This window comes from Telopea speciosissima, chromosome 7 (genome assembly GCF_018873765.1).
Source record: "Telopea speciosissima isolate NSW1024214 ecotype Mountain lineage chromosome 7, Tspe_v1, whole genome shotgun sequence".
Classification (NCBI taxonomy): Eukaryota; Viridiplantae; Streptophyta; class Magnoliopsida; order Proteales; family Proteaceae; genus Telopea; species Telopea speciosissima.
In genome coordinates this window covers 13,844,183-13,860,074 of record NC_057922.1, presented here as the reverse complement: position 1 = coordinate 13,860,074, position 15,892 = coordinate 13,844,183, and the positions used below count along the sequence as shown (strand labels likewise).

Sequence of the window (15,892 nt, the reverse complement as noted above, 5' to 3'; positions counted from 1 at the left end):
AGGAGATCTAAGCTGTTATAGATGGGGCTGTTGAGTCGTCCAGAACAGAGCAGGGACTTGCTGGTTCCTCAGTCCAGTACCTGCGATAGTTAAAGAAAGGAGCGAGAATATGGGAGATTGATGTAGATCGAAATATGAAGGGGGGGGGAAAGACCAAAACACTGTTCATGGTACTGTTCGCGTGAACAGTGTCACGGCCCATATTTGCCTTATGTGGGGAAGCTTTTTAGAAGATCTTGTGGGCCCATCAAGTGGACAAAGATTCTATCCTAATTCTGTCATAGTTTAGTTTCTATTTTCAGTTTTAGAAAGTAAATTTTATTTCATTGCAATAGAATCTTAGGTAGCTTCTAATTTCAGTTTGTTACCATTTTATTTTGTTCTCTAAAATAGAAGTTTCTGTTTTGATTGATGGCAGCTAGATTTTTATAGAAAGTTTCTATTTTGATTGTAAGCTACTTGTTAACAAACACTTTCTATTTTTGTTACCCATTCTTCTATATAAATAAGGAGCAAGGCTGAATACAGGGGACGATTGAAGATTGAAAAAAATATGGCTTGAAGCTGTGAGAGGCAATGGCTGTGGGATGCAGCAATGGTGATAGGCCGTGGGTGAGAGACCCTGGACTGAGCGAGTCTCCTATCCCCCTTCATATCCCCTTCTTCTTCTTCCATACCCTTTTATGTTCTTTTTTCATATGTAATCAGAATAGAGACATAAAAATTTCAGTTATTCAATTTTGTTCTCCCTATTTTATTGATCCTGCTGCAATCGATCTCCCACTGATTCTTCCCTAGTTCGAGGTCGAGTTTGCATTAGAGATAAAAGAGAAACAAGGAGGAATCGATGGACGAAAGAAAAAGAGAAAAGTAGGAGCAGCAGGGGAGGAAAGACTGGTTTCAAGGGACAAGAGAGAAGATATTTCCATTCCAAACTCTTTAAAACTAATTCAACTCCATTCCAATCTAACAATCCAAACTAGAATAGAAAACTGACTCAACTCAATCGTAATCTACAACAGAAAACAAATTCAAATCTAATTAGACTCTTACCTTCATACAACTCTATCAACATGAATAAAAATAAAAGGACATTACTAATTATCCCCTCCTATGCCCCTATAGGACCAAGTAACTGCATCAAAGAGTCTCTACAAGCTTTTAGACTCGTGTAATGAAAAGAACTATAAATCTGGGGAAACCTAATTGTGCCTGACATAACATCAGAAAACTTTGGCCTCGCTGTGGGTTAGAAATTTTTTGCTTACATTAGGCTTGGGCTGTGGAAGCTCAAACCCAAGGTCAGGTTGTGCCAGGCTGTGTCTTCACAGTTCACCCTAAACTTCAAGTCGGGCGTTGGGCCACCCTTCCAGCCTGCCCAATCCTCCACTGTCCAACCTTATTTGGAATTCAAGGATAAAAGCTGGGAGAATTTTGTTAAGGACAGGTGTATGATCATTTATGTAACTTTGCCGCTATCATTCAGAACTTTCCAAGGTTTTCAAGATCCGTGTTGTAGTCTGGATTGTCGCTGGGAAATCTGAACAATCTGGATAGAAAAAATTACAAATATAATTCATAATGTAGTACTGGTTTGAGAATTCAAATCAATAGCCAAAACCAAGACCAACAATCAAAGGATAAGTTCAGAAATAGGGAGATCTGAGATAACAGAAAATTGGATGGATGAAAAGGTGAAGGATTTCTATCGAATGGAGGAATGGTAGGGGGAAGGTCTGCCGGAAGTTTCAGCCTATTTCGGATGGTTAGAATTGAAATTATGATCAAATCCTAGTAGCAGTAGGATTGAGGGTTAAGGGAAAATTTAGGTACTGGTTTAGGGTTAAGAAGATGGATTTAGGTCACACGTTTCAGGAGTAATGTAGTTTGAAATCACTAGCCTAATCTGGGCATGAAATCCGAATCAGATATAAGTTGGTCTGAAAACAGTGTATTAATGGTGGTAGGGGCAGAATGGGAATAATAGAAATATCTTCAAATCCGACTGTTAGAACAAAGGCCAAAATTGAATCAATTTCTATTCTAGGGATGATGAAGGCATGGTAAGAATTTCAAATCAATCGAGTGGCTGGTTTTGCTTAGTTAAAAAAAATTATATGAAAGTAGAATCGAAGGGTTTTAGTTGCAGAAAATTAAGATCTTACTTGTTAATGGCTATGATCAAGAAATAGAAACAAGAACACGTAACCAGAAGTAGTAGGAGCAAAAATAAAAGAACGATCCACCAGGGCTTCACACCGCAAGGTATCAGTCGCATCAAACCCCAACTCCTTCACCTTGATCAAACACAAGGAAGATCTTCACAAAGAAGACAAGTTGCAGCAGCAGGAGCTCTTAGATTTCAGAAGTCCCCCACACACAGTTCTTGTTTATAACTCAAAAACATAAAACTGGAGTTGGACTTGGAGTGGGAAATCCCCACTAGCCGACTCAATGCAAAACACAAACACTCAAATGTGTGTACGTGGTGTGAACTCAATTTTTTTAACTTAAAACTTAGAAAGCATGAAAGCATATAAATCAGCAAGAAAACAGTAGCTACTATGCCACGGTTTGGCCCCCTCTCTTGGTCTTCTTCTTCCTTGAATAAATCTTCAGATCTGCATCATTCGCTTATCCACTCCCATCCCAGATCGGATCATTCCAGGACATTACCGACCTGGATCAGGTAATCCAAATGATCCAATACCAATGTATGAAACCATGACACTCACAAAGATTTTATATCTTTTTCTCTAGCCCTTAGGTACACGTTACAGGTTCAAATCCTGTATCTTTCAATAATTTGGCATTCATCGTCCAAGCTTTAATGCACAATGCGGCTTGTCGTTCTAACTTGTGATGCAATGATCAAGAAGGTAGAGAAACAGTCAATTAAGCATGCTGTGGTCACTGCAATAGTCACAAGCTGTCACTAGAAGAATCAGAACACACAACAGTGCCCCTTGCATTTTAGTTATTCTAATCTGATTTCCATCACAAGTAAAAATTGAAAAACAAGAGAAATGAAGATTTTATATAACACTTGGCTGCGGATGAAAAATAAGAATCAGTTTCAAATAATAGTAGTCAAACTACTCTTGACCAAGAAATCCCTACCCACAGTGGCAATCTCTACCACACACACCAGAAGAACCTGATGATGGGCTGCAGGAACAGAATATGCCATCATCCTCGAGGCGCCTTTTGACCTTTTTTGTGAGATATATATCTTCCTCGAGTTAATATTAACAAAAGCTAAACAGTCGGGGAGGAAAATAAATCATGAAAAATGAACGTTTCAAACTGAAAAATCAGTGACAGTGAAAATTCCATATACAAGCATCCAAGCATCCGAAGATTAAAAAAAAAAATCAAATACTTGAACCATTGATTATTTTGAAACATGACTTAATGCTCACAAAGGAAATGGTGACCAAAACTAATACTGAAGTAATGTTAGAAGAGGCTATGGTTACTTCTAAGAAAGTTTCAACCATGAAATCTTTTTTGGCATGTAACTTTAACACATCTGGTTTAAAGGATACTGCGCTTTATATAAGTGTAGAGTGGTGTAGGCTTCCGCTTCTTCAACCAGTCTGGGAGTTGAAACTCAACAGGGCTTCCACCAATCTCCCTCAGTAAATTGTTGAATATATGCCCCTCACTGCTGCAGTCATTCTGATGGTCAAAGAGAAAAAATATGCTGAGAAAGTAAAACCAATCACCAATACACAAAATAGAGTTACACGAGATACAAAGATCCATGAACAAATTTCTCCAAAATAACAATGTCTTGAAGAATAAAAGAAAATCATGTACAAAATGCCAATTTTTCTTCTTTTTCGTTTTGGAGACAAGCACACAGATACACATGAGATAGTCAACAGCAGTGGGTGGAGCCAGTATTTTCTTTTCACTGCTGCAGGGGAGGTATAATAGCCTTCTTTCTACATGCTTCCACTAGTTCAAATCTATTTGCAACATACAATTAAAATTTTAAGCACAGCAAAGATTTCCCAGTGACCGTTAATTCAAGATTTCACTTTACAACATTCAATAAGGTTAACAAACTGCTCAGTTTTTTAAATTATGACTAGTTACACAATTATAAAAATGCATAAACATTATACGAAAAGATAATAAAGCATTTGTTTTTCAACAAAATGAAGAATCCACCTTGATTGATGAAGTCAAGAGGTTGAAGTTGCCCTCAATCTATCTCTAATTGTTCTATTCTTATTTTCTTTTATGAAAATACAATTTTACAGACCTGGATTTTCTAAATGGCAGTTTAGGATGGAATCTCATTAACGGGCACCTAGTTCTGCCATGTGGCAGGTCAAATGGGACTCAAATTTTATGGACAGGTAGGCCCCAAAGTTCCCTACCCACATGTCAAGTTTCAATCTAAATAGAGTTGGCCACATGGAAAAGCAAACCATTGAACAATGTGGGACTAAGATGAGGTGCACGGAACTACTACAAGGGGGGATGGACATACATGGAAGGGTAGTGCAGGCCCGATTTTCTCTCGCAATCTGGTAAGAGATCTTTCTCCACCTACTTCTCTCTCTACTCTCCCTTCCCCCCCCCCCCCCAATTCTGGCTTCCTTTCTTTCTCCTTCGCTCTCTCTCACCTACTATATCTCTCTCCCCCCTCCACGGTAGGAAGATTTTCCCTTCTATTTCTATTTTTTTTCCTTCTAGTTGATAGCCTCCCTTGCTCTTCTAATGATTTGCTTCAATTTCAAATCCTTTTTTATAGAAAAGCTTCTCTTTCCCCTCTCATCAATCCATCCATCGACCACTTCCCTTTTTCCATCTAATTTCTTTATCTTCCTTCCTTTTTTTATGCTCACATCGATGCTAGTTACATGAGCTTTAATCTTAGGACGTTTCTCCCCTATTTTATCTCCATAATAATAGTATAATACCCATCGATCCTTTTTCTCTCCTCCATTCCACCTCATTAAATTCAAATACTTTCCTAATTATGACTGCTTCAAATTCTGAAAATTAGTTGTTAAGATCTTGTAGTTGCCAATATTAAAATTTGACCATTAGATCTAGATTCAACTCTGCCCATATCTAGCTGTTAGATCAGGATCTCTTCATACTATTAGTGGGCCGATTAACCGCAGGCCAATCAGATCCATCAGAGCAGAACCTGATACTAATTACTTTCGATGAAAGATGATATTCGTGCACTCCAAGAGAGTATGATAAGGCTGTTTATATTTGAATGTATACGACCAAGAATCGTAGCGGAATATTATGATTCAATTCCTCCTGATCCAGATAAACCCAATTATGATTCCGATGACAGGATTAAAGCAGAGGAAAAAACTAATGGTCTAGTTGACGATGTGGAGCCCAAAAACATATTCCCATCGGAAAGATAACCTGACATTGTTCATAAGGAGATCAAAACGGTTGATTTTCGTCTTCCTCCACAAATTTGGATGTAAGGAAGCCAATCGTCGCTAATTTCAATCCTAAGATGCACTGGATTATTGTACCATCAAAGCCAATGGTCATGGATTTTGTTCGTTGCTAATTTCAATCTTAAGATGTGCTGGATCATCATACCATCAATACCAATGGCCGTGTATTATGTAGACATAATTAAAGATATGTATGATGGTGTGGTGACTAGTGTAAGAAACGTGGGGGTCAAGGTAGTAATTTCCTAATTACAGTTGGGTTACATCTAGGATCAGCTTTAAGCCCTTATTTGTTTGCGATTATGGATAACTTAACTAGGGACATCTAAGATGAGGTTCCTTGGTGTATGTTTTTTTGCTGATGATATTGTACAGGAGAATGAGACAAAAACAGGAATTATTGCCAAACTGGAGTTATGTAGATCAACCTTGGAATCAAAATGTTTTAAGATAAGTAGAACGAACACGGAGTATGTGATGTGTAACTTTAGTAATGTGCAAATAAAAGTTCTAGAGAAATTGGGGGAGCAATTACCCACATTACCCCAGCTCTGCATATAGTCAAAATTCAGAGCCACAAAGCCCAAAGATGATTAAAGGCCCATGTTTAGGGGATCAGGGACATATTGATGCAGATTATCACCAAATTGGGCTTCTTTTATTAGAAATAAGTCTAGGGTTGGGTTATATATGTGTTGGGCCTTTGATCCCATAGGTTTTCACTGTAATAGGAGACTTTTATGGACTAAAAATAGGGGTACATAGGTTGCATACGGGATTAGCTCTATACTTAGTTTATTTTCATGTTTTATTGTTTTAAATTGAACCGGTTGAACCGCTGGTCTAATTTAAGTGATTTTAGAATTTTTTTTAGAATAAAATCTTTTTAACTTAAGTTGTATTTTAGGGTCCACACCTCTCCACGAATTTTAGAGAGGGAGTGTATTGTATTTAGAGACAGCCTAGGAATCCTAGGCTGCATAGGAATTTAGGCCTTTGGCCAATCTAAATAAAGGTAACCGTGGGGCTCCTCTTTACCTCACTGTTTTAGAAAATTCTGCTCAAACGGCTCTGCAATTTTGTTCTCTCCATTGGAGATTGTCTTGTGTTTGATCAAGGCTGGTGGGATTGGTGTTTGATCCAATCGACACCTTGCGGTGTGAAGCCAAGGTGGTCCGTTGGTGAGATTGGTGTCTGATCCAATCGACACCTCGCGAAGTAAAGCCTGGGTGGTTCATCTTCAAGTTTTATTTCAAGTTCTGTCCACGATACAATTTTTATTCAAGTTTCAACTTCCAACAAGCTGCTGCCAAAGAATTTCTGCAACAACAGTAAGTAGAAGAGATCCCCAACCCTCCATTCTTCTCCTAAACCTCTAAACCACAAAACCCTAACATACCCCAGTCACTGAACAACATTCCCATAACCTAAATTCTGCCCAAACCAAACCAGCCAGCAAAATCCCTCCTTTTTTTAGTTCAAACTCTCCACCCCTGCCCCTATAGCACTCGATCCAAACCTCAGCCCCATCCTCCCACTCTAAAACCTAGATTCCCCTATTTTACACTTTCCAAAAACCCAAAACCCTAACCTTAAATTGATGTTAATTCAAATCAGCATACTTCCCTCCATTAAAACATCTCTGGACCTTCACTGTTTAACTCCCCTACTTTGATTTGACATAACCCTAACCCTAATTTCACCAAAAACCCTATTTTGACCAAGCCGATTCACCTGTTCATAACAGATCCTGGTTTACTGGCTCCTAGTTGGTCTTCTACCAATCTAGGACTAAATTACATACCATGAGAAATTTCCTTACCTATGTGAAAATTTGACATGATTGATAACTGTTATGGGAAGGTGGTGGCAAGTTTATTAAACAACGAGTCCAAAACTAGCAGACCAGCCAGTTTATAAATGCAACATGGCAGCTTGTTGGCACCCAGACAAGTAAAACCTGCTCGCCTCTATCCACCCATCAAATTTCAAGCCAAATAGAGCTCACCACATGGCAAAATCAAGAGTCAAAAAATACATATATACTTAATCTTTATGAGCGAAAAATATTTTTGAGACGTAAAGAAATGAATAAGAAGATATAACAGCTGAAAAAATGTGATAAGTCCAATACAAGGTACATCATATGTTTAAGTTTGGACCAATCCAAGCAGGACGTAATTATCCATGGTTTAGGTTGGCCATATCATCCCTCCGAATGGAACAAAATCAGGCTCCTGTTGCGCTAGGCCCAAGTACAAGGGCTAACAAACTATATCAAATCATATTTTTACCCATCTGATCTATGCATTACAGCTTGAAAATTTTTAGCACTTTAATGAACTTTATTTGACCATTTAAATGATCACAATATGCACAACAGGAATGATCTGTTCAAGATGATTTTCACCTCCTCAATTTTTGACAATGCACCTTGCAATGGTAAGAACCGGTTCTCAAGTTGTGACATACATATTAGAAATTGCTGATACATTAGAAGATGGTAAACACACAAATTCAATGTTTGGTATAAATTTATCATCTAAAGAAGATGGTGATGCCACACAAGTTTTGTAAAGGTCTCACATCGAGACAGGAATTCTTGACTTTTTGAGAAAAGCACCAAAACCTTATTAAACAAAAAGCACATCTCATAGCTCTTGTTAGTGCAAATGGGAACTCCATTTCTCCTAGAGCACCATCCATTAATGAATTTCTTACCCATAAAAAATGAAGGGACCATCTAGATATTACTGACTATATGATATATTGATACATAGGTAATCCTGAGCATTAAGGAAAGTCTAAACAAGAGCATAAATACTGCTCAATCAAATCCATCACATAATCAACTACCATCATAAGTATTCAAAGAATGAGTACTTCAAGTACTCATTTGACCTCAAATATCTCACTTCCAGAAATTAAGAAAATGAATAAATCTAGCGAAAAAAGTATTCATGTGATGAAATAAATTTATTCAATTAGGAAAAATAACCTTGTTGACCAACCTTCTTTATAGCAGGCATGGCTTCAACCAACTTCAACTACTGCAACGATACTAAGAAACTGCATAATATTTGACTATACATCCAGGAAATGAAACCAACAAGGTGATTAGTTTACGGGCAACATGCTGGTGTGTGACCAATATTGTTTTAAAGAATCAACCAATGCCATTCCAAGTTGCTAGACTTGAATTGACATCAGATGCAACTAATTTTATCCAATATACAGAGTGAATAGGCTGATCAACTGGCAATATGCAGTTTTTGCTCCCAGGATCAGCCAATTGTATTTGTTGATCAACCAATCCAAACTGGCCCAAATCAGTACCACCCAAGAACAATATAGGGTTTGATACCGATCATTAAATCTTTAATGACCCATGTAGTAAGGAGTTGAATGTCTACCGCTATACAATTTCATGGTAGAAATTGCAGGAAAGCTCATTTTAAACTTGTAACCTGCAAAAGACAAAGTGTGAGCTTCAATTTTTAGTAAATGCTAAAGTTCATAGGAACTCAAAAAATATGCATGTTTCCTGGAATCAAATAAAACATATCAATCTTAAACCAACAGAGGAAAATAAGAAAAAGAATAACAAACTCTTTTATGCTTAGCATACATCAATCATGTGGCAATAGTCAAAATTTCTCATTCCTCAGCTAAAACTCGAGCCTGAGAGAGTAGGACATGCACAGTATTCTTCCCCACCTCCCACCCCCCCCCCCAAAAAAAAAGAGTATCAGAACATGGACAGAGTTGGATGCTGAAGGAGACCCCTCCAGCACTTAAAATTTGTAGTCCAAGACACTGGCTGAGCTTTTAAGTCCATCACAAAGTCTGAAATCTTCCTCCCCCAGGAAGAACAGTAAGGCTTCGGAATAGAATATATCTTGACATGAAGTAGCCATAAGTTGGTGCTGCAAACACAGACCATGCAGGCAAGTCAGGTATTGCCAAAATTCGAAAAGGGAAATCCACGGCTTCCTAAGGCCAGCCCAATGGTATTTAATTCTGATAAAATTGGGAAACAACCTCTCCGAGAAGCGGGTGTACGGCTGCGTACATCTGCCCCTCCCCAGACCCCACAGTGGTGGGAGCATCGTGGATTGGGTACGTCCTTTAGATTACTTGTAAGTTGTAACCCAAGTTTAAACCATCAATATGAAGACATGTACCCCTAGACTTGGAGGCATATTTTATGCCATATAATTTAGCTGTCTTAAATTGCCATGCAGACTTCACGGCAGCAGGGGATGAATATTCTTAAGATTAGGGTGGATTCAAAGTTGTTCTATTCTTTTAAGTTCTTCGAGTTTCTGAGTTTTTAATTCTGTGCTCACTGCTCAGGAGTCAAACAGGTCAGTATTCATAGTACTAGTTTTAGCTGAGTTGTTCATTTCTCTATACTTTATTTCATAGTTGTCACGATGACAAGGTAACCCAAGGCGGTGGCCAGGCGCCTAGTGCCTTGTTGCCTAGGTGGGTGCCTAGGCATCGTCTTGGTTGCCTAAGCGTGCATATACAAAAGGGAGGGGGTTAGATGTAAAATATAAAACTTTAATCTTTGAAGATGTAATTTATTTTTTTTTGGTGAATAAATAATTCATTACCAACGAGAAGAAAAAAACAGGGGCCCCCAAAAGGGGGGAAGAAATTACAATAAATAATCAAAGCAAGGCTAGACTGTAAGAGGGACTTAAAGGAGGGAGAAAGACCCCAGGAAACAACAATATGCCTATTCCTTAGGGAATCAATACAATGGGAGGAGATAGAGGAAAGTTTGTTCCTAATGTCAAAAGAGATGCAGAAAGGGGTTATATGAAAAATTAAAATCTTTTTTTTTTTACTTATAAATAAAATAAAAAATACAAGGGAATCATGTATATATATTGTTTTAAACTAACCTATTCATACAATACTTCTTCCTCTTTGGAACAGGAAAGCAGAGAAGTGGAGTTCTAATGCAAGAGTCGACCTCGAACCAGAGAAACCAGCGGGAGATCAATTGCAGCCAGGAACAACACAATAAGGAACAAATTAAATAACTAAAACTCTCTTTTTTTTATTGTTGTTTTCTATTACATATAAATGGAGAACATGAAGGATAAGAAGAAAGGAGAAAAAGATAAAGAAGAGAAGGGGGTAAGGGGAATGGATCTCTCAGCCTGGGTCTCTCACCCACAGCTATCCCAGCTGTTGAACAAGGAATTTCTCCCATAACCGATAGCAACAAGGCCTGAAAATTCTTTTCTCCAAATCTGATCCTTCCTTACAATAGGGGGGGCCTATTAATAGCTTAGGCAAGCTTACAAAATAGAAGGTAGAAAATAGAAACTTCCTAAAATAGAAAGTAGGAAATAGACACAACTAAACCTAGCAACTAGTGACAATGGCACCTTATTGAAAATAGAAACTAACTAGAATTAGAAACTACTAAGGCTTATATATCAGCCTTCTAAAACAAAAGGAAGGACACTGAAATAGAAACTAAATAAATTAGAAAGTCATCTAAAAATCTTCAAAGTTGCATTCAATCTCCACCAACTTGTCCATATCTGCCCCCACATCACTGTTCACGTGAACAGTATTTTCTGCCCTTTTCTTCATGCTTTGATCTACATCAACAGGATCCTCCTACAAAGTCAAAATAGTTGCAGTGGTGGTGGTTCCAGTGGGACCGGCAGCAACGGTTGAAGCAGGATAGGTCTGCATCTCCAGCAGTAGTACCTGCCACGGCAATTCTTCTTTTCTTTTCTACAACACCGGCAGTGGTGGCTGCCACTGCAACTCCAGAAACAGTGGCCTTTCACTTTTCCTCCCTTTTTCTCTGCTTTCCTCTCTTTCCCCCCACTTTTTTACCCTTTCTCCAACGAAATTTGGGATCTTGGTGCCCTAACAACTAGGCGGCTGTCACCTGGGTCCTGGAAAACCACATCGTCGCCTAGGCGTTGCCTAGGTGTTTTAGTTCATACCTGCAACTCACAATTTAACTGAATAAAACTATAAATTTTGAGCTCTTTCTTCAATTCACTATCATCAGTGTCGCATCCTCTCTTTCTCCCAGTTCCAGTCAATTTCATTTAAAATATTTTGTTTTAGTTGATTGGGGAATGGTAATAGTATTTCTATTGTATGTTACAAAATTTTACTCCTTTTCTGTTTCTATCTTTATCATATGGCCACCCACCTACAAGTGGGAACGAAATTCACTAATTCAGTTAGGATTATCATTTTGACAACTACATTAATACCATCCCCTAACTATAACTAAAACAAAGCAATAACCCTTATTTCAAACTAATTTAAATCTTGTTGGACTTGTGTTAACACATTAACTGTCTTTTCAGCTTTTGCAGACTACCATAAAATAAGCAAAAACTTTTTCACTCTTCCTTTAACATGATTAAACTCATAAAAGATGGTTTGGTTATAGAGGTTAAGCAATTTAAGTACATCTCACGAACCTGAATTTAATAAAACAACCTTGAGAGTCTATCTCACTGAAACCTAATCTCCATGATGTCCCACCAAAAAGATGGGTCCCCCTTCCATCAGCATGACCTTCTAGCCTCAAGGCTTTGAACTAAATTATCAGTTCCCACCCTTGTCAGTTGCCACCCAATCAAGAAATTAGGGCTGCCCTCCTCTTATCAAGAAAATAGCGGAGGCATTTATACATGACCAGAACATGTATAAGAGGAGGGAAACACTCAATTTCTACCGTCCATTTGTCTCAAGAACATCAATATCTTCGATTAATATCAAATTCATCTTAGTGGGAGGACAACGGCTGTTCTACCATAAATGACAGTAACAGCCATTATATTTTGACTGTTTATTTGTTTCAAAATCAAATTTCAAGGAATACAAACATAGAGGTCCATCGTCTACCACCATTTCCAAGTTTACTGGTCCTAATACACTGGAAATGAGTCTGTGTCCAGTCCAGTGGATTACGTTGGGGCATTGCCAGTAAACTAGAATGCAGGAATAAACCAGAACATGAAACTCAGGTCTGATTCATTTTGCAAATTCACAAAAAAAAATGGGTAAAAATTCAGTTAAAAACAGGAACTGGTTAGTTAGGGAATTCAATGTTTGTATATCAAAATGGCCCAAAAATTGGCTCAGCATATTTTAATATGAGCATAAAATAGCCAGTATATGCATAAATATGTATCAAAATTGCTCCCACTCATCCAAAAAACTAGCCAAAAGCATTGCTCCCTATTTGAAGTTCTGAATCCCTCTACAAAACTTGTTTTTTCTTTTATAATCACAAAAAAAAATTCTATTAATTAGATTAAAGTCCAGCATGTCAGGAGATCCACAGATTACTTATATTAATTTTCTGGCCTATATTAACTCCTTTGGAAGATAACATGTAAAGAACAGGACATCAACCAATATAATATGACTAATCTGATGGACATTTACTGAACAGGCATCAAGAGTAATTAGCAGAATTAGACCCACGACCTACTGCATCCTCTAGAGATATTCTAAGCCCAATTCCTTGTACCTACTTTCAAATCACACAAACAAATTTGCAATTGACATACCAAAGATGAAGATGTTAAAGTAAAAGCTAGAGTGGGAAGCATACTTGATGCATGATGATGATGATGATGATGATATGCGATTTTTACATCTAAAAAAGCATAAAGTAAATAAACAAGAACATCAAGGGAAAGAGTTCTTTGTGGGGGAGGGTGGCCCTGCGAAATGCGAGGAGGCATCAACACGGCGGGCATTTCCTCCTTTCACAGGTCGCAGGTCGGTATTTGGCCCCCTCTGTGTCTAGCCGCAGCGTGCACGCTCCCCCCCCCCCCCACAGAGCTCTCTTTCCCTAAAATCAATTAACAATTCTAGTACCAAAGAAAATACTCACTAGAAATCCGAAGTGATCTTGATTTGGGAGAGAACCAATATTAGTCTCAACCCAAACCAGCAGTCCGCATAAAGAATCAATAACAAGATATTCGAATTTGAACCTCAAAAAAACTCGAGGAAAAGGTTCTGAAAATGCAGATTTGAAGCTAAGAACGAAAGATGCAAAGGAACACCGTGGATGTGAAGATTCGTGTATGAGAAATAAAACAAAATGCAAATGCACAAAGCGTACCGGAAATTGGAGAAGATTAGTCGCCGGAATCCACGGAAAAAACCCACTCAAGAAGTCAGAATCAATTCCGGTGTTGATTTCAGGAAATGAGAAGAGGTATGAACAGAAACCGCGGGAGTTGAAGCCTTCACCGGAGTGCTGAAAGCCTGCTAGGGTTCTTTTTCAGTGTAGTGCGAGAAAAAAAGATGGGAAATGTTTAGACTGAGTGGTCGGTAGTCGGGGGTCGGGAGACACAGGCAATCTTTAGGTTTTGTTTTCTATCATCTAAATTTTAGGGTAAATTACATTGTAATCCTCTGATTTTATGACAATTGCTGTTGTAATCCTCAAGTTTGAAAACAGGATCCGCGGCAGTGTTTTAAAATTAGGAATCGATGACGGAGCAGATTCCGATTCAGATCGGATCGGAATCGGTCCGATTAACCCTATAATCGGTTTGGAGGGACAGAAATCGGAGGAATCCCAAGGTGAATATTTCAATTTAGAACGGCAAAAATCAGAATCGTTCCCAGCCAATTATCAATCTGATTCACTAATTTTTGAAACCCTTTTTTTTTATGGGGTGGGGTGGGGTGGGGTGGGGTGGGGGGGGGGGTGGGAATATAGGGACACCCCCTGAACTCGCCTTTTAAAAGTAAGTAAATTAGTCCATCATACTAACTGCCTTAGTTTTAAAAGTTAATACTCACCCAACCATTTTTTTAAGACCAAATTATCCAATTTAGAAGTTTGAAAACGAAAATACCCTCTATACCTTAATACGTTAAAAATCAAAAAAACTTAAACTACCCTAAACACACATTTCCCTATGTTTGTTGATATTTGGACATGACACGATCTATGTTTACAATTTCATTCTACATTTTCGAAGACAATTCAACAGTGAGAGAGTGTCAAACAACAAATGCATCTCATTGGCGAATCAGGCTCTTTAAATGTCGACATCACCATGAGGTGTTGAATGTCAATTTTTGCTACTTTGTCAGGCTATTTAAATGTCAACACCACCATGAGGTGTCGAATGTCAATTTTTGCTGCTTTGGCTGGTTCTATTATGAACCAGACTAGTTCCAATTTATAACTGGGTTGGGCCAAGCCCATCTAGGGTTAGTTTTGGAATGTTCGAACATGTTGAGAAAAGGGTTTGCTTGCTAAATAATCTATGACTTTATAGGAAACTATCCATCATGAACATAATGATTTATATGTTTTGGTACTTACAATCTATCTTGTGTATGAAAAAACTATTTGCTCTTCCAAGTGTTATAATGAGTTTTCGGGTTTTAAGCATTGATAAGCATATACTTGAGCCAAAGCATCAAATTGGAAATATCAAGCTACTCAAGAGACTTTCATCACAGAGTGGCAGAGCATAACTAGAAGATCAAGCCTAGCCATCCATGAGATTCAAGCAGTTCAAGCCAAAACTTGAAGATATCTAGAGGGCATTTCATGTTTGCTTGAAGGAGTCCCTAGGATATGTTTGTATTGTATGAGTTCATAGATGATTCTAGAGTGAAAAGAAACATTGTGCTCAAAGCTCATTTAATCATCTAAATTGGAATACCTAAGGATAGGTGATGATTAATATAGAATGACTAAACCAAAATGAACCTAATGATTGATATTCATCATAAACCTTGACTTAGCCCTTTGGTAACTTTTATGGATCTTTCTTTGATTCACTTGGCATGATATTTGAAGTAACTTGATGATATGTCCAAGTGATATGAGTTTATATTGGTTAAATGCTCTAAATTGTACTAACGGTCCATTGAACGAGCGACCGATCTGAGTGCGGGTGGATCTATCAATGAGCCCATAGCAGCAGACCAGGACAAGCAACGTTTGTTACTGAGAGCATCACTATGCTGATGGTCAAAGAAGTGGCCGATCGAGCAATCAATAGACAGAATCCGTGAGGAATTTCAATTTCAATCTACATGATAGATGCCTCAAATGGGCTTCGTATATGCTCAGTACATCATTTTTAAGATCGTAGTTATTTGAAATATACATTAAAAAGATGGGTACATATTTTTCACGTACAATTCTATGTTGAAAAACCACAAAATTAATTCAATTGACCAAAATGCCCTTCTTACAAACCAAATTTAACCATGACTGGTTATAACCGTCAGTTCAATAACTGCCAATCCCAACCACCTGCCGTTCCTCTTGCAACTGAAAGGCATAACCACAACCACAAACCAGTAGAAAATCCACGTGGCAGTTCAGCATTAAACCCTCATTTGTAGTTCTTCAGGCCATCAGACCTCAAGAAAACTGAAATCTTCCCAATAAATTAGGA

At 38.1% G+C, this 15,892-nt stretch overlaps 1 protein-coding gene across 4 annotated transcripts in view; it reads right to left on the bottom strand.

The window, feature by feature from the left end:
• The window catches only part of LOC122667601 (histone-lysine N-methyltransferase ASHH3), a 40,905-nt gene extending 27,098 nt beyond the window's left edge, over positions 1-13,807 (bottom strand). For all 4 annotated transcript variants that reach the window (XM_043863937.1, XM_043863938.1, XM_043863939.1 and 1 more), the window contains exons 1-5: positions 13,582-13,807; positions 8,861-8,914; positions 8,459-8,531; positions 3,549-3,681; positions 3,121-3,232 (exon numbers count right to left, since the gene is read on the bottom strand). In XM_043863937.1, the coding sequence (XP_043719872.1) occupies positions 3,121-3,232; positions 3,549-3,681; positions 8,459-8,476 (263 nt within the window). In that variant the 5' untranslated portion in view covers positions 8,477-8,531; positions 8,861-8,914; positions 13,582-13,807. The remainder of the gene's footprint in view (positions 1-3,120; positions 3,233-3,548; positions 3,682-8,458; positions 8,532-8,860; positions 8,915-13,581) is intronic.
• Between the last annotated feature and the right edge of the window lie 2,085 nt (positions 13,808-15,892).